Source organism: Sinohyriopsis cumingii, chromosome 3 (genome assembly GCF_028554795.1).
Source record: "Sinohyriopsis cumingii isolate HCF-2022 chromosome 3, ASM2855479v2, whole genome shotgun sequence".
NCBI classification, from domain to species: domain Eukaryota; kingdom Metazoa; phylum Mollusca; class Bivalvia; order Unionida; family Unionidae; genus Sinohyriopsis; species Sinohyriopsis cumingii.
This window is the reverse complement of record NC_142963.1, coordinates 108,274,685-108,294,492: the sequence shown is the minus strand read 5'-3', so window position 1 is coordinate 108,294,492 and position 19,808 is coordinate 108,274,685. Positions and strand designations below refer to the sequence as shown.

The window sequence follows — 19,808 nt, the reverse complement described above, 5'->3', positions numbered from 1 at the left end:
ACTTGTATAGTTACTGGTTAGAATTCCTGGTTATCACAAGCCATTTTCAGGGTTTTATAATAATATTACCTCATTGGCCTGAATTTCTGTCGCAAAAATTAAGATATTCACCGACTTTCAACATAGGAGACGCTGAAACATCAAGCTTTCCATTGTGTGGAAAGTTATGATGTTTGTTCAGCTAAAACACAAAAATAAACTTGATTGATGATGGTCTTAGTTGAACGATATGAGAATTTTAGCCTTTATTATTACCACTCTTCGCGAACATGTAAATTATGATGGTTACATACCTTGTACAATTAAACGTGTGCACTTTTTAAAAATATTACCTCAGTTTGTAGGATTGCTTATTTCATTGAAAATGAGTAACTCGTGAGCACATGATTCAACGTAAATGAAACAGCTATTAAGGACTAGCTAAAATGTTAGCTGGAAGAATGCATTTTCATCGAAACAATGAATAAAGCAAAATCTGCATTTAATATGTTTGTCAATAAGTAAGGATTTAAGTGATGCTATGAACGCTTTGCACTGTGTAAGTACTGTACATTATAATTCAGCATGGTCTCCCTGGTAAATTCAACCAGCCTGGGAATTATAAAGTCAATATTTACCTTTAATTAACTTCATGTTGGAGAAATCAGAAAATATGCACATGCAGAATAAGAACAAAATCAATCATAATACTGTGTAACACTTTAATAATTGTTGGGTCACTGAAAGTTAGTGCTTTTTTGCATGCCCATGTCTTAGGACATGGACAAAATTATTGCTTCATGTCCCAAGATTTACAGCCATTACAGTAGTCAACAAAAAAACCTAACAATTGTCCATTTTAGACATTGGCCCGTGGATAAACTGACCTCCCTTCTTCCAGGCCTTTATTTTCTCCTAAATTATTCGCGAGTATATACGGTATTACATTATTATTCATTATATATAAAATTTATAAAAATATTTTAAAGCTAATACACTTCTCCCTATTTGTAATGCTGTTCATTGCAGTCCTAAAAGTGACCTGCATTATAACCAAGGGAACCTTATACTGAGATGTGTTCCAAAAATGCTGTATTATAAAATTGACCAAAAGCACAAAAATAGGTTATTTAATGATGCTATTATAACTGTCTCTACATAGCCAAGAAATAAACTAATTAATATTATTCAAGTAGAAAAGATAAAATAATTAAATGGGATCCATAATCATGCTCACATTTTAAGTAGGACTGTGGTATAGTAAAGGGTTTTATAGTGAGGGACCAATTTAATGGATTCCATAGCTATACCATTTTAATGGTGGCAGTGGCATAATGATGAGCATTATAGTGAGGGAAAAATTTAATGGATTCCATAACTATGCCATTTTAATGGGGTCATTGGTATATTGATGGGTTTTATAGTGAGGAACCAATTTAATGGGTTCCATAAACTATACCATTTTAATGGTGGCAGTGGTATATTGCTGGGTTTTATAGTGAGGGACCAATTTAATGGGTTCCATAAACTATACCATTTTCATGGTGGTAGTGGTATAATGGTGGGTTTTATAGTGAGGGACCAATTTAATGGGTTCCATAAACTATACCATTTTAATGGTGGTAGTGGTATAATGATGGGCTTTATAGTGAGGGACCAATTTAATGGGTTCCACAGTCATCTACATACACACATGCACTTACATTTTCATGTACACATACATTGCTGACCTAGACTAATTACCTACACCTGTAAATTGTATAAATATTTTCAGACCAAATAACTGCTGTCAATATTCAGTAGTCAAATTCATTCCTAACACGTACCAACATAAAGAAAAGTAGTTGTAGGAGGTGCATAGGCCCAATGCTTTTAATTAAGACTTAGATTTTATTCATTTACATGAACTGTAAGAGACCTAAAGTATTAAAATTTGTTTTTAAACAATTTTATTGTTATTTCCTTGGTTTGGAATTCGAAAGTTCATAGGTCTCATTTGTCAGAGGTTTGGAATGTCGCTGGTTTCTCTGCGTTGAAAAGTATTTCTCAAGTAAAATGGGGCATACTGAACAGAAACTTTATTCATCATATTGGCTTTAGAAAGGTGAAGTCATTTTTGTAAAGTATCCATTACCTCTAGAATGTTTCCAGTTTGCCCATCTAGTATTATTTTACAGGCTTGTTTTTGCAACTGAACAATTTCTTAATATTAGTATACCAATAGTCAAAATGAGGCTGAAAGTAGTTCTTGTAAAAAAGTGACTGTACTGTTCTGGAGTAAAATACTTTATTTTTTCTTAATAGCAAAAGATAAGGTTTGTTTTCTTTGTCAAGAGACATATATGATTAGACTAAAGTAAATTATTGTCAACAAGAATACCATGAATTTTCTCATTGGAAACCACTTTCAGTTTTTCATTATCATAGAAAAGGTTAAATTCATCTGTATTTACAAGCATGCTGTTTTACTTACGCTACGTTTAAAATCTGTTTAACACCATCTGAAGATTATTTTCTAATTCATTCTTGCAGCTGTGTTCATCAGAGATAGCACTATGCATCAATTGATAATATTGTATGTACAATCTTATGGGGAATTATTTTGATAGAAAATAACAAATAAAATTAGCATGAGTATTGATCCTTGTAGCACACCACAGTTTATTAGAAAATAACAAACAAAATTATGAGTATTGATCCTTGTAGCACACCAGTTTATTCTTTCATTTTCAGATACAAGTCCATTTAAAGTCACTTTTGAAATCTACCATTTAAGTATGAAACAAACTATTTGTGAGCTGTGGCACTGTAATGATTTTATATTTTTTCAAGACACTGTTTAACAATCAACCATAATGCTTGCAACCTTGTCTTCATCTAAACCCAAATTGACATTTGCAGTAATTGAGACAAGGCATAAATGACTTATACACATGCTTTTTGGTTAATTTTGAAAGAATTGTAAGAATAGAAATTGACAAAAAAATCAGCTTTTGCCCCTGCCATGTGGAGTGGACTTACCTTACATGGGCAAATGTACCTGTCTTCAGGCTGTGCTTACAAAAGAATATGATGATCTCTACTCTTCTTTTAAAAGCCTTGGGATGGTCATATAAAGTCCAGTTGATTTAGCAATGTTGATATTTTATTTTGCAGATATTTTGTAAGAAATGCCAGGCTTATTTAAGGAATTTTAAATTATTCTGATAACCTTTCAGCACAAGTTCCCCTGATATTTGAGTGATCTGATTCAACTTTAGGTTCCTTAAGATTAGAGGCCACATTCACAAACTAGACATTAAAAAACATTTGCCATTTGGACAAGGTCATCAGTTCATATACCATCAATGTTCAAAGATTGAATTTCAGTCTTGTTTTTGTATTTTCCAACTCATATTTTAGCATACAGTCTCCATATTGCTTTAGGGTTGTTCTTATTTTTTACCAATTGCTTTGTTATAATGTGTCTTTTTTAGCATTTATAATCATTTGTATTAGTTATTTATGCAGATTCTATGCTCCTCATAACCTGATGGTTTTAAGTAGTCTCATGTTTTAACATCATTCAATATTTCTGGAGTAATCCAGCCCAGTTGATGATTGTTTTATTCTATGTCTTTTTAATTGTGTGTGTTGATTTTAAGCTACATTTATAAAGAAACCTATTTATGTACCTAAAATATCGTCAGTGTTTTCAAAATCTTTGCTAGTATCAGGGTCAACATGAGGCAATACGGTGCCATGTGCAAAACTGACATTTGGCATCTCCCATATCATTAAAATATTTGCTGTAAAGAAGGCTCTTAAGAAATTGCTATAAGTTATGACCAAATAAAAAGGAAGAAAATTTGAAGGTTTTTATCATTTTAGCACCCTTGTCTGATTTTTTTGCTCTTCTCTGATTTGGCACCCCTCTGGAAATGGCTCCCTTTATCAGTATCACCAAGGCTACTATTCAGTGTCATCATCATTACCTTTCTCAGTATCACCAAGACTGTACTATTCAAGGTCATCATTACCTTTATCAGTAATCACCAAGACTGTACTATTCAATGTCATCATTACCTTTATCAGTATCACCAAGACTGTACTATTCAATGTCATCATTACCTTTATCAGTATCACCAAGACTGTACTATTCAATGTCATCATTACTTTTGTCAGTATCACCAAAACTGTACTATTCAGTGTCATCATTACTTTCATCAGTATCACCAATACTGTACTATTCAGTGTCATCATTACTTTTATCAGTATCACCAAAACTGTACTATTCAATGTCATCATTACCTTTATCAATGTCAACAAGACTATACTATTCAGTGTTATCATTACTTTTATCAGTATCTCCAAAACTGTACTATTCAGTGTCATTATTACCTTTATCAGTATCGCCAATACTGTACAATTCAATGCCTTCATTACCTTTATCAGAGGGCCCCGAGTGGCTGAGTGGTCTAAAGTGCTCACCATTCCAGATCACTGCCATCTCACCTCTGTCTGTGTGGGTTCGAGTCTCAGACTCGGCTAATGTGGGTATGTGAGAAAGCCTGCCAGTAGCTTCTCGTGAGTCGGTGGTTCTTCCCGGGGTTTTCCAGGGTTCTTCCTCCACCAGTTATACTGGCTGCCATGTATAGCCTATCTTGTACTGAAAAATGGTGTTAAACACTACAACAACAACAACAACAACAACCTTTATTAGTATCACCAATACTGTACTATTCAGTGTCATCATTACTTTATCAGTATCACCAAATCTGTACTATTCAATGTCATCATTACCTTTATCAATGTCAACAAGACTATACTATTCAATGTCATATTACCTTTATCAGTATCGCCAATACTGTACAATTCAATGCCTTCATTACCTTTATCAGTATCACCAAAACTGTACTATTCAATATCATCATTACCTTTGTCAGCAACCTTAATCAGCATCACAAAGACTGTAATGTTCAGTGCCATCATTACCTTTATAAGCATCACCAAAACTACTTTTATCAGTTATGAAATTCAGTTTAAAAGTGTCATGTTGGATTTTCAGTTAGATATAGTGGGGATAGTAAAGTGCGTAGGTGGAAAAAAATTGATACACTGGGATTAGCATATTGCATAGGTAGAACACATTGCTACAGTGAGATTAGCACACTGCATAGGTGGAACAAATTGATATGGTGGGATTAGTACACTGCATAGGTGGAACATACTGTCAGATACAGTGGGGGGTAGCAAATTGCATAGGTGGAACACATTGATACAGTGGGATTAACACACTGCATTGGCAGAACACGCTACAGTGGGATTGGCACACTGCATAGGCAGAACACATTGATACAGTGTGATTAGCACACTGTATAAGTGGAACACATTGATACAGTGGGGAGTAGCACATTGCATAGGTGGAACATGCTGATACAGTGGGATTAGCACATTGCATAGGCATACACATTGATACAGTGCAATTAGCACATTGCATAGGCAGAACACATTGATACAGTGTGATTGGCACACTGCATAAGTGGAACATGTTAATAAAGTGGGATTAGCACATAGCATATGTGGAACATATTGTCAGATACAGTGGTGGGGCAGCAAATTGCATAGGTGGAACACATTGATACAGTGGGATTAGCATATTGCATCGGCAGAACACATTGATACAGTGGGATTGGCACACTGCATAGGTGGAACACATTGATACAGTGGGATTAGCACACTGCATATGTAGAACATATTGTCAGATACAGTGGGGGGTAGCAAACTGCATAGGTGGAACATATTGATACAGTGTGATTAGCAAATTGCATAGATGGAAAACAGATACAGTGGGATTAGCACATTGCATAGGCAGAACACATTGATACAGTAGGGAGTAGCACATTGCATAGGTGGAACATGCTGATACAGTGGGATTAGCACATTGCATAGGCAGACACATTGATACAGTGCAATTAAGCACATTGCATAGGCAGAACACATTATTACAGTGTGATTGGCACACTGCATAGGTGGAACACAATAATACAGTGGGATTAGCACATTGCATAGGCAGAATACATTGATACAGTAGGATTAGCACATAGCATATATGGAGCATATTGTCAGATACAGTGGGGGGGTAGCAAATTGCATAGGTGGAACACATTGATACAGTGGGATTAGCACATTGCATAGGCAGAACACATTGATACAGTAGGATTGGCACACTGCATAAGTGGAACACATTGATACAATGGGATTAGCACACTGTATAGGCGGAACATATTGTCAGATACAGTGGGGGATAGAAAATTGCATAGGTGGAACATAATGATACAGTATGATTAACAAATTACATAGGTGGAACACACTGATACAGTGGGATTAGCAAATTGCATAGGTGAAACACATTGATACAGTGGGGAGTAGCATACTGCATAGGTGAAACACACTGATACAGTGGGATTAGCAAACTGCATAGGTGAAACACTGATACAGTGGGGTTAGCACATTGGATAGGTGGAACACCTTGTCAGATACATTGGGGAGTAGCACATTTTATTGGTGAAACACATTGATACATTAGGGTTAGCACATTGCATAGGTCGAACACATGGTTAGATACAGTGGGGGTGCCAGATTTGATAGGTGAAACACATTGATACAGTGGGGGTAGCATATTGCATAGGTGGAACACATTGTTAGATACAGTTGGACTATATAACATTGCATTGGTGGAACATACTGATACAGTTGGGTTAGCACATTGTTTAGGTGGAACATATTATATATACTGTGGGGGTTAGCACATTGCTTAGGTAGCACATTGTTTAAGTGGAACACATTGTCAGATACAGTAGGGGTCTAAGCACATTGCATAGGCAAAACACATTGTCAGAAACAAGGGTTGCAACATATATCAAAGGCAAAACACATTGTCAGAAACTGTGGGTGTAACACATTGCGTAGACAAAACACATTGTCAGAAACTGGGGGTATAATACATTGCATAAACAAAACACATTGTCAGAAACTGTGGGTGTAACAGATTACATAGACAAAACACAATGTCATAAACTGGGTGTAACACATTGCATAGACAACACATTGTCCAAAACTTGGTGTAACACATTGAAAAGACAAAATACATCATCAGAAACTGTGGCATAAGCAAAATACATTGTCAGAAACTGTGGGTGTAACACATTGCATAGACAAAACACATTGTCAGAAACTGGGGGTGTAACACATTGTCAGAAACTATGGGTGTAACACATTGCATAGGCAAAACACACACAAATAATCTGAGTTTTTCCTATTATTATATATAAAAAATTTTAAAAATCTGTTTCCGATATAATGATGATACAAATGTAACTTTTCATCAGAAAAACAGATGGATTTGCATTTTTTAGAATGTAGAAGGATAATTGTTCTGGATTTAGTCTATTTTTCGTACAAGTCCTTAATTGGCTATTATATGTTAGTCTAAAATTACAAAATGACTTTCAAATCAAAATTGACATTCAGTTCAAATTTATCTGTAAACTTTATTCCAGTTCATTGTATAAATTGCTTGAAGTAAGAATTTGCTTTGATGAAATTTTTTAAGAATGTACTTGATTATTTTTGTACTAAATTAAAATATACATCGTAGAAGTAAGGATTGGTCAAATAAAGGGTTGTTGGAATGTTCATTATGCAATAGTTGATTAATGTCTGCAATATTCACCAGAGAGGTCATTTTCAAGAGATGTACTTTTGAAGCAGATTTCATTTTTGAACTGAAATTTAAATTCATCTGTTTTTTGTTTGTTACAAGATTCCTGCAAGGTTGCTCCTGAAATGAAGGGCACAATACATGAATGTAATGACAACTACGATATGATCCAAGAGGAAGACAGGTCATTCAGTGCAGGTTGGAAGCCACTGACAGGAAATTCTGCCCTGGACAGAGAGGAATACCAGTACCAGAGTGCATCAAGTCTTAATGGTTACCCATACTGGGGTCAGATGGTAGTCTATGGTGGAGGTGGCTATGTTGTGAGGTTGAACAGAAACTATAATGATACTATCAGTCAGTTCGAGCAGCTTGAAAAGGAAGGCTGGATTGATAGGTACACAAGAGCCGTCTTTGTGGAGTTCACTGTCTACAATCCATCCATTAATTTATTCGCCATTTGCACACTGTTGGCAGAGTTTAGGCCAAGTCAGGGAATTTTTCCATCATACAGATTTGAACCAGCAATGTTGCTACCATATATGAACTCTGCAATGCTGTTCCAAATAGCGTGTGAAATTGCCTACTTGCTTTTTGTTGTTTTATTTGTTGGGAAACTTGTACGGGACTTGTACAAAGAAAGAGCCAAGTATTTTGCAGAATTCTGGAACTGGATTGAGCTTGGAATTTGTGGTATGTCTGTCACTGCTTCAGTGATCTACTTCTACCGTCTTTTTGAAGTCAACAAACTTACAGCCTACTTCAAGGAGACCCATGGTAATGAGTACATGAAATTCCAGTCTGTTGGGTACTGGAGTGAGATCTTCACATATATCATAGGTTGGCTTGTGTTCTTTGCTTCTCTCAAGTTCTTGAAACTGCTGCGATTCAACAAGAAAATCTCACTTCTGGCATCAACACTGAAGAACTCGGGTCGCGACCTGATGCACTTCAGCATAATTTTCAACATAGTGTTCCTGGCCTTCATCCAACTGTTCTACCTGATTTACGTTAAGAATGTGAGTGATTTCAAGACTTTTATTACCTCCATTGAGACTGGAATCGTCATGATGATGGGCAAATTCGACATGTATAATATGCTGATGGTCAATCCCGTCATCACACAGGTGTTTATATTCCTGTTCGTTGTAACCATCACATTTATCGTCGTCAACATGTTCTTGTCCATTCTCAACGAGGCCTTCACCAATGTCAGAAATAATGCTAATAAACAGAACAACGACTATGAGATTGTGGACTTCATGATAAACAGGTATACATTTCTTTTCTATTTTATTGTGCCAATATGATTCACAGGCTTGCTGAATTTAATTATTTCCTTCACACACAAGAGAGTTTGAGCTCAGAGGGAAGTTCATCATCATTTTCGATGTTCCTTGAAATAAAAAATTATTTTCACATCAACTACAAAGAGGAGTTCTGTAAAACTAAGTAATGCTAATCAGCAAATGCACTTTTTTGATATTGTTATACAGCTGTTGTCCAAATATTTGACCTGTCAAAATAGCTCGATCTACAATTCCAATCTGTGATGCCAATTTTCTCCATTAAATTCATTATTCACTCCAATTAACATTAGGAATTACTCTCTGGTATCTCTAGAATCTAGCCCTGCTAAAGATGTGAAAATGTCTTTATGTCACTATATGATATAAGCAAAAGGGAGAAACGCTTATAGATTAACTCCCCTTATCCTGGTAGGTGGCAACCTGTAATCCGGATTTCTTCAGTTTCTAACTTTTGCTTGCACTGTCAACAGGCCTTCAAGGAATCAGTTGTATTTTAAGTCTGCTTTCACCCATCCATCTCTTATTGTTTGTGGTATGGTAAGTATGAACATTGTTAAATATAGTATATACTACATTTTTGTATTTTGTACTGCATGTAATGACATTTCACACTTTGTTACCACTTCATGTATGATAAAACAGTAACCTCATGGCATCTTATACACACAATTCATATGATGTCTCAGAAATTTGAGTTCACCTATTTGAAAATTATTTGTCTCACTTTTTGTATCATTATTTATGATTTAATTAGATGCCACTATTTTGTCATTGTCATTCATGACTTGATTTTACCTGCAGGTTTTTGGCAATTTTTCCTTTTGTATAGTATCTTATGCATACATATCATTTATTTTGCACTTTGTCATCTTTATGATTTCAGGTCTACATCTGAAAAATGTCAAGTGCAAAAAAACCATTGGTTTATATAGGCAAGCATAACCATGAAACATGCCTGGCTTGTTCAGGATGTAATGTCTGTTACTGTTGGTTTGAAGAGACATGGTACATAGACCTAGTTGAGCAACTTAAGAGCAGAGAGAAAAAAGCAAATTCAAATTCATCTAATCCTTTTTTCTTAAGCTTACATCATCTCCTCCACCAGTATGAAAGCTCATCTTCCTCCCCCCACCCATGAGACACTGATCTTGCGTGATCACTATTATGATAAGGCACGGTAGACTAGAATGTCAACTGGTGGCAATGATGATTTTGCTTCTGTTCATTTTGGGCAGCTCTCTATGTATAAGTCCCAGTTCTCCACCCTTGTTTGATTTTTATGAAAAAAATGGGATTTGTTGCTGTTTTCTGACTTTGCTGGCTGATGATTCCTAACACAATGTGTAATGTCCAGGATGATGTTATCTCCAGGTTGATAAATGTGGCAGTGCACCACACAACAGTGAATGCTCTAACCATTGCCTGTAGTTTGGATCTGGTTAGACAGGGCACTTTATTGCAGTCATCATCAATCTTCAACATCATGTTACAGCCCTGCAGTCTTTCCATTTCACCCTGACCCTCATGTTCAAATGTCAAATTGAGGCAGTTAGAAAGTTGCTGGTGCAGGGATAGTCTCCTTAACTAACAGTCCAGTTGCATCCTCACCAAGAACTGTCTCAGAGAAAGGATCACAAACACCAGAGATATTATAGAAGCTATTCTCAGGCAAGACAACCCAATAGAGGCCAAGTATGTAACAAGAGGTTATTACCACCTACTTCTTGCAGAAGAACCAACTGAAGGGAGATAAAACAAGTTTTCTCCTTCCCTAAGCCTCCCAACAACAAGCAGTGAGCCTTCATTTACATCTGTGGTAACCCAATTGGTTGGTGCCAGACTCCTTCTCTTTGAGATGTGTGGAACAATTTCTTCCCACACAAAAACTGGTTGTGCACATTATTTTCAGAGAAGATTCAGATCTCATTTCTCAGACCCCATCCACTTATGTCCTTCCTCTTTATGATGGACACTCCAGTGATCTCATGAAGGCAGAAAGACTACAAAAGGAAATCAAAACTTTATGAGAGATGCAGGCAGAAGACGTAGTTCAAAACCTGTGGTTTCTGTTTCAGACTCATCCTGGTTGTGAAACCAAATGGAAATTAACGACCAGTAATAGATCTGAGCAGCATCTGCCATGATGAATATGCTATAAGCCTGCATCTGCCAATTCATGCCAAATCATGCAAATACCTTCATTTCAGTTACTGTCAAGTAACCTACCAGTTCTGACCACTTGCACTGGCCTCATCATCAAGGCTTAGGTTTTCATAAAGACACTGGACTGCTTCATAACCCATTTGAATCCAGCCTCATTATATTAAATCTTCTTTGTCTTCAGTTCTCCATCATGTCTGATTATGATGCTAGTTGTGCTGTCCATGGTGACTACACATATCGCTCCTGAGCCCAAGGCTGGAAGCACACAGGTTGTTATAGGTTGGGCATGGAAAATTTGTAGACTTTATTTGTCTGGAATGCTGCGATGTGCCATTTTTCTCTCATGGCTGTGAGTCACTGGTGGCAGCCTTTGTGATTAGCGTGTGCCATGTAGACCTTTCCTTGGCTGAGACTTCCAGCTCATTGGGTTAGATTCTGCACCATTTCAGGTTACACTTAAGGTTGTCTTTTGTGCCTTTTCCTGGGGCACCCTCATTTCTGCTTTCCTGCTTCGAGCTCACCATAGAAGAACTGTCTCGGTATTCTGGTCTTCTCCATCTGAATGACTTGGTCAGACCATCTGATCTGGGCTTTCAGCAGCAGTGTCTGAATGCTAGAAACAAAGGTCCTTTTGAGGACTTCTATGTTGGACACCTTGTCTTGCCATCTGATGTGCATGAGTGACCATAGTGATTACATGTGGAATTGCTTGAGCTGCTTCACATGCCTGTGGTATACAGTCCAGGTTTCAAAGCCATGGAGCAGGGTGGTGAGGACAACAGCTTTATAGACCTTGATCTTGGTGGGCATCCGAATGTCTTTTTGCTGCAGGACTCTGACACAAAGTCTTCCTAGGGCTTGGCTTGCTTTCTGGATCCTAGAAGTAATTTCATTGTCCAGCAACCCATCTGAAGACATTTTACTTCCCAGGTATGTAAAGCTCTCCACATTCTGTTTTGGCAGAAGCTACACCTTCACACATGACTCATTGCAGAGAAAGAAGTTTGATGCTGCAGTGATGAAGAGGATCTCAGCTAGATGGCTCTTGACTGCAAAATATTATGAGGAGAAGTGGTTAGTCTTTACTGACTGATGTCACCACCATGGCATCACACCTCTGTCTGCCTCCATTCCCCAACTGGACAACTTTGCTAACCAATTTTGACCAGTCCTAACCATTCTCACTGGCCCTGTTCTAAAAATGGAACCCATCATGGGTTTTGACATGGCTCAACTCAGCTAAGTTTGAGCCCATGTCTACCACTTTACTAAAGAAGCCATCATACAAGACCTGTTTTCTGAGAGCCATCAGTTCCACATCATTATTAAATTCATTTACTCTGACCCCTCAGAGTACCAGGTAAAGACATGAAGATATCAGCTCATGAAATTGAAGTGAACTCTATGATCTTGGCATTCAAATGCAGTGTCTTCATTCAAGATGTTGTGGAGTAAGTAGGTTAGCATACACTGACTCCTGTTGGGAGCTAACCCGTAAATTACTTCCTTTTGTCTATTTTAAACATATAAGAGACAGACAGACATACAGACTATATGTATATATAAACTAAAAGATGTTTTCAGGTTTCATGGAGGGGCTTGATTCCAGAGGTAGCAGAGAGTAATTCCTAATGTTAACTTGACTGATTAAATATTTTCAGAGAAACATAATTTACTAAATATATTTCCTTTCTCCCTTGTTTCATTACATTTTGCTTCCATGTATGGACATTTGGATATCAGATCAAAAATATTTTGAAAAAGGGTTATATTATTAATTTTTTCCAAATATTTCAAATTGCTTTTATTATTCCCAACCATAAATGTAGAAGGGGCATAGCATTAACTTCGTCTGTTCATATGTCCAGTCATCTGTCCATCTCACTAGGGTATGTTTTATGCTTAGGTCAGTTATGTCATTTTTGGATACAGAAAGATGTTTGTATGTGGAAGCATCTTGGGAAAAACAAATGATTTATTCCACTTTAAGAAGATAACTATGACCTATATTTAACACATTAGTGACCTTGGTCAAGATTTTGCATTAAGGTCACTTTCTTGGCCATGGTCAGCTGCAGTCATACATCTTGGTGTGTGGATGCATTTTGGTGACTATAACACCTGACCACCAGTATGGTGGGGCATGTGTGTTTCATGAACACATTTCTAGCTTCTCCTCACAGTGTGTTAAAACAAAAGAGACTGTTTATGTATCCTTTATTAAATATGACAAATATTACATAGGATCAATTTATAGACAGTGCATATGATGCAAAAAGATTATTTTCATCTCCAGGTAGTTTAAGGTGATTACCCATTTGCATGGTTTAACCACTCCAGTGGCCTAGTGTAGAGCATCCACCTCGGATGCGGGAGGTCATGGATTTGATCCCCGGCCAAGTCATACCAAAGACTTACAAAAATGGTACTAACAGCTGCCTTGCTTGGCGTTCAGCATTAAGAGGGTAGTGTTAGGACTGGTTGGCCTGGTTTCAGGATAATGTGTCTGGATGGGACATAATGCTATATGTCTGCAACATGATGCCCCAGTGCTAGGCATCACTATTAACTGCCACACCGCAGACACTGTAGTTATATGACTGAATTTTTTTTAAAGCTACGTTAAAAATCCAAATCACACACACACACACATTTACATGGGGAGAAAAAGGTACCTTTGTCATTATAACAAATATAAAGTTTATGACCTAAATTTAAAGATCAAATAATACTCATAAGTCAAGTCCAACTTCAAACAACATAGATCCAAATCTGCCAGCACATAATGTATTAGCAGATCAAGGTCAGTGTAGTTTGTTCTACTGATTACTCCAAACAACTGCATAGACCTGGATCAGCCAAAACAATAATGATTATGCAATGGCAGATCTGGGTCTGTGTGATTTGCAGTTGGGTCTGACATATGTGAGTATATACAGTAGATACAGTCCATGTAAGGTAAGGTGGTTCAAAAATGTGTTAATTTCAGAATTTTTAGAACAAATGCTCAGCCCAATGTAATACAGTTACATGCTCGTTGCATTTTAAACTGTGATCTGCATGATAGAAAAGATTATCTCTTTAACCAGATCAAAACAAAAAACAACCAGTGATGAATGTCACAGTGAGTAACTGTACTGTGGTAACTGTTAAATTACACCCTGCACGATTGGGAAGGTAGAATAGGATAGCACATTTCCATTGTTTTGAGGAATTTGTCTTCTTCCCGGTTTTGTATCATGTTATAAATTTACATTGGTTGGAGGGGTCTGTCTTCTTCCAGATTTGTCAAAATTTTGCCTTTACAGCTATTGCTTATTAGATTTAACTGAGTGCTACACAGCCAGGATATGCTGTTGTGCCACTAAAATATAATGCCTGGATTCCCATTTAAAGATGTATGTAAAAATCCTTATATGAACTAGAGGGACCTGGAGTGACTACACCTCCCTTGCAGATCATTAAACCATGTGCATTCATGCATTTATATGGTACATTCACATTTGATTCATATTTGTGACAACATTTGTGAAATGATGGACATCATATTTAACTGTGAAATGATGGACAACAGATTTAAATGTGAAATGATAGACAACATATTTAAATGTGAAATGATAGACACCATATTTAAATGTGAAATGACAGACAACATATTTAAATGTGAAATGATAGACAACGTATTTAAAGCGGCATAAAATTGCAATCTTCTCATCAGAAGAAAATAAAATTGTTTGAAGCTGCCCTCCTGCACCTAATATCACAAGGGAGACAACTCTGGAAACTTTCAAAGAAGAATGATCTTTAATTCACAAATGGAATTGAATCCAAAGTATTGTTGTTAATTTTAATATGACTTTGTTACTCTTCTTGCGTCAGTTAATTATACAGAGGGACATTAACAGAAGTTACCACTTATACTCATATTTGTTCAAAATACACAGAACTGATTGAACAAAAAGTAATTAAAAATACCATCAATTCTGAATATAGCAAACCCCAAAGAACCTTAATTTTCTTATCACTGTATCCAAACTTCATTATAACCTTGAAATATTATTATATTAAACACCATAAGGGACCTTGCAATATGCTTTTTTATGTCCTGATTTCAATGTTAATGGAGTATACCTTATTCAGCACTGAAAATTTATATACTGGTGATTGGATGGTAATTTCAATTAGATATTTAATCATTTTTGTGAGACTTTGCCTCAAATAATCATATAATCATATTGGATTTTTTATTCCTGCCTTTCAAAACAATAGGTAAATAGCACATTATTTGTTTTTCATCATTATGTACATCAGTCTGTAACATCTTTTATGCCGATGGCCTAGTGGTTAGAGTGTCCACCTCGGATGCGGGAAATCGTGGGTTCGATCCCTGGTCAAATCATACCAAAGACTTACAAAAATGGTACTAACAGCTGCTTTGCTTGGTGCTCAGCATTAAGAGGTTATCACAAAATTAGGTTTCCCACCAGAGAAAGGAAAGTAACAAAATAAAACCAAAGGGCTGTAAATTATAATGTTGTATAGGCATTCAGTTTTCAACAATAAAAACATTTGATAACAAGTCTGTTATTAAATTAGAATTTTCAGGTTCATAATTGTTCTGGCTCACAAGCAAATATTGTTGAAGGCTCTGAGAAGTAATGATTCTAATAAACTGCAGCAATGGCAGAGACAGGTCAAAGTAAGTATTTTGTAATCTCAAATTTTATTAATTTTATAGGTTCAAGATGTGGACTGGAATAGGGACCCCAGCACCAAATCCCATAACCCCAAGCAGCCTGGAGAATGAACACACTCGACCATACAACAGTATTGAGGGCCAGATTGAATATTTTCCTAGCCAGATTGACCGGTTCCTAAGCTCCATTTCTAACATGTACATGCAGAAACATCAGTTTGATGAATTCCTGACCCAGGGTGCATATGGCAACATGGCGCTGAAGGCAAGGATGGCAAGGGATGAACCCCCTCCAATTCCTCGCCCCAGGTTCTCTGGAAAAATGGAAATGACTGCTGTTCAAACCCATTAGAATGATTCTTTTCCTTGGAATTTTATTTCTTCAGAAATTTATAATAGTTCAGCTAGTTTCCAAATGGACAGTTTAACACTGAATCTTTGCTATTATTAGTATTTTGTTAATTATAGAGGTACCTTACTGCATGAATTTTTTGAAATTATTTATTATTTTATGAACACTAAATATTACCATACCAAATTTTTTATTAATTTATGAAAATTTTTGCAATATTATCAGCGCTATTTCAACGTCAGCAGATTTCTTATAACACAGTTGCGACAAGCACAGGTCCTATCCTAATATTTATCTAAATTTAAATAAAATGGACTTTCATTATGGATATTTTCAAACTGATTTGGAAGACCATAATGTCAAATAAATGTATTTAAAAAAGCAGTCATGAAAACTTAAGAAATTAGTTATTAATTTTAAAATTATTTTCTCAAAGATATCATTTTAATTAAAATTGGTGGCACAGGTACCATAATTATTGCAAAAAAATTACATCTGGGCAGGAAGAAAAGAATATTTTGTCAATCTTTTCTGGCTATTGAGTTTGGTATCTTATTAAATACAGTCATCAAATTAAAATAATGTTAGTGCTGGATAGATTTTCCATGCTAAATATTGCAAACAAACGAAAATTGCTTACGTAAGTATTATAAAATTGCAAACCATTATTATAGATTTTTTCAACGAATGAAATTCCAAAAATAAAATAGATACAGTAAGAATCTTTTGATTGTAAAATATTGAACCAATTTGAAAATTTCTCTTTTTAAATACTCAATACATCATCAGTATTTATTTAATATAGATTAAGAATATTATTCACAAAAATAGACCTGAACCACTTTCTGTGGTAACCATTTGATTGCATCTTGTATTATTATTTAAAATTATTATTATTGTTGTTATTATTATTATTATTATTATTGTTAGTTCTAATTATATTCCTGCTTCAAGATTATATCACCATAATTTCTGTTATGAAGCTTCTTCGTTCCTGCTGCATGTTTTCAAATTAATTTCCAAGTCAGCCATTAACAAGATCACTTCAGTAATTATATCTTTTCTTCCTATTATCAACCAAGCACATGCCATCTTGTAACTAAAGTTACAAAAGTTATATACTGCAGATTATTTATACAGAATATTTACAATGACAATTCAAAATCTTTTGAAAACCTACAAAATTCTGTATCATGGGAGGTAACTCAATCTGTCTCACTTGGTCTTGAAAGGTTATTCTTGGAATATATTCCTCTTTATTTTCTTCTGTGTTACTTGCTTTGAATAAAACTTTAGATCTGCTTTTAGTGTTTTCCTTGTTTATCAAGAAATATTTTTTTTTATTTGCACATGACAAGCAGACTAAATGCGAAGTTGTGAAGCTAGTACCTATTTATTTTACTGGTATTCTACATTTGAGGTACTGTCATAAAATAGAAAACTCAAAACTGGAAACACCAAGTCAAAATTTAGTCCACATGTTTTCAGATTTTAAAGCCAAGCTCTGTTACATTTAAGTTTTCCTACACTACTTCAGCTATAAACTGGCTTCCTCTTCCAAACAATTTTGACATTATTGCTGTATATATATACTTGCATATAATACTTGCATATAAGTTGAGTGTAATTGCAAATGTACATGGCCAGAACAACCACTGCAAAATGCACCAATAGATTATAGGTTGGGCATAGGATGTTTGTAGACTTTCTTGTCTGGAATGCTGCGATGTGCCATTTGAGTGTAACCTGAAATGGTGTGGAATCCAACCCAATAAGCTGGAAGCCTCAGCCAAGGAAAGGTCTACAAGGGTTTATAGGTATTACTCTTCACAGCAGGAAGTACATGTTTCTCATTCTTAATTCAAGGTCACAGGTTCAAAACTCATAATCCAAGGTCAAAGGTTCAAACTCATAATGCAAGGTCAAAGGTTTCAACTCATAATGCAAGATCACTGGTTCAAACTCATAATCTAAGGGTCACAGGTTCAGTATCCTCCCAAGTTATCCCAGGCTGGCTGCCCTGGTATATCCCTGTCACTTGGCTTGCATTATCTCAGCATGATATAGCCTATACTGTGTTAAGTGCAATTAAAAACCAGCCAACAAACATACTCATCCTTGCATCCAAAGAAAGCTTGTGCAAATCTAATGAGAGAAAATTCATATATATTAACTTAATTTTTAAACATTTGGTGTATCACACTCAACTTGTCTGTTCATCACATGATAATATTCAATTTTTAACATGACCTTATTTGCTTCCACAATGATCTAGTATACTCCATCTATCTGTTCATCACATGATAATATTCATTTTTAACATGACCTTATTTGCTTCCACAATGATCTAGTACACTCCATCTATATGTTCATCACATAATAATATTCATTTTTAACATGACCTTATTTGCTTCCACAATGATCTAGTACACTCCATCTATCTGTTCATCTCGTGTCAACATTCATTTCTAACATGTCCTTATCAGCTTCCAAATGATTTTTTTTAAGCCCACCTTGGCAAAAGCTCTAGGACATCAGACCTGTTATACAAGCCCTTATAATGGAATAACCTCCATATTAAAGTTTTTTTTCTTTGTTGTTATTTCAATGCCATTGTATCCCACCATTGTTGGATCTGGAATAGAACTCAGGTGTGAGATCAACATGCAGACCATGGCCAGCTTTTTGCAGCTGCATACTGGTACTAAGCCATAGTCACATCCTTTGAGATCCACTTAGCAGGTAATGGTGGAAAAATATCTAATTAAGTTTATAATTAATTAATTAAATAATATGTATATATATAACCTTTCCTTCATAGGTTGGTAATTCGTCTAACTGCATATTATAATGTACAATTGGTTAATTGATAGAGTAGAAGAGTGCCCAAATATTCTTCTTCCCCATGCGAGCCTCAAACTCAAAATGAAAAGAATCAATAAAAATGAAGAAAAGAAGGATTCCCACAGTAGGTATGCAATCCATACATCAAAAAGTGTTCATTCTTTGGACTCTTGTCATCAACTTTTCAACATTAGATTATCTTGTAATACTTCTTTTTGCAAGGTTGCCCCAAATTTCAAATCATTGCCTCCACATTGATGCCATGAATCTCTCTTTGAAAAATAATCACAAACATAATCCTATGCACAAGATCATTGCAACCACATCTGAAATGATTACTCATATTTTACATAAAATAAGACCACCTGCAAAGAGCAACCACATTTTATCAACCTCTTTGACTGTGTTCAGGAAACATCCTGAAATCAGATCATCCCTTGATTCAGACCACATTTAGCCAGTCCAATCAATAGACTTCATTGGAAAATTTTATTTTTCAAAGAAACCATGGGACTCTGCTTGCCTTCTGTGTTGTGTGTGTGTGTGTGTGTGAGCTTACATTCTTGTTTTACCTTTGGGGTGGAATATAGCTGTATATGAAGGAGTCTTGCAAGTTTTATCCACTTTTTTGCATGTATTCCAGAGAACTGCAATGATAGGTAAAGGAAAGTTGAGGATTTATGAATAGCTAAGGAAAGACAAACTGCTCACTGACGACTTGTTTTCTCAGTTCTTTTTAAAATAATAAATTGCAGATTTTGT

The 19,808-nt window shown here is 35.7% G+C and overlaps 1 protein-coding gene across 1 annotated transcript in view; it reads left to right on the top strand.

The window, feature by feature from the left end:
- LOC149803515 (uncharacterized) overlaps positions 1-17,504 on the top strand; it is a 140,061-nt gene extending 122,557 nt beyond the window's left edge. The window contains exons 36-37 of the mRNA XM_089953939.1: positions 7,784-8,954; positions 15,893-17,504. Coding sequence (XP_089810065.1) covers positions 7,784-8,954; positions 15,893-16,202 — 1,481 coding nt within the window. The 3' untranslated portion in view covers positions 16,203-17,504. The remainder of the gene's footprint in view (positions 1-7,783; positions 8,955-15,892) is intronic.
- The last annotated feature ends 2,304 nt before the right edge of the window (positions 17,505-19,808 follow it).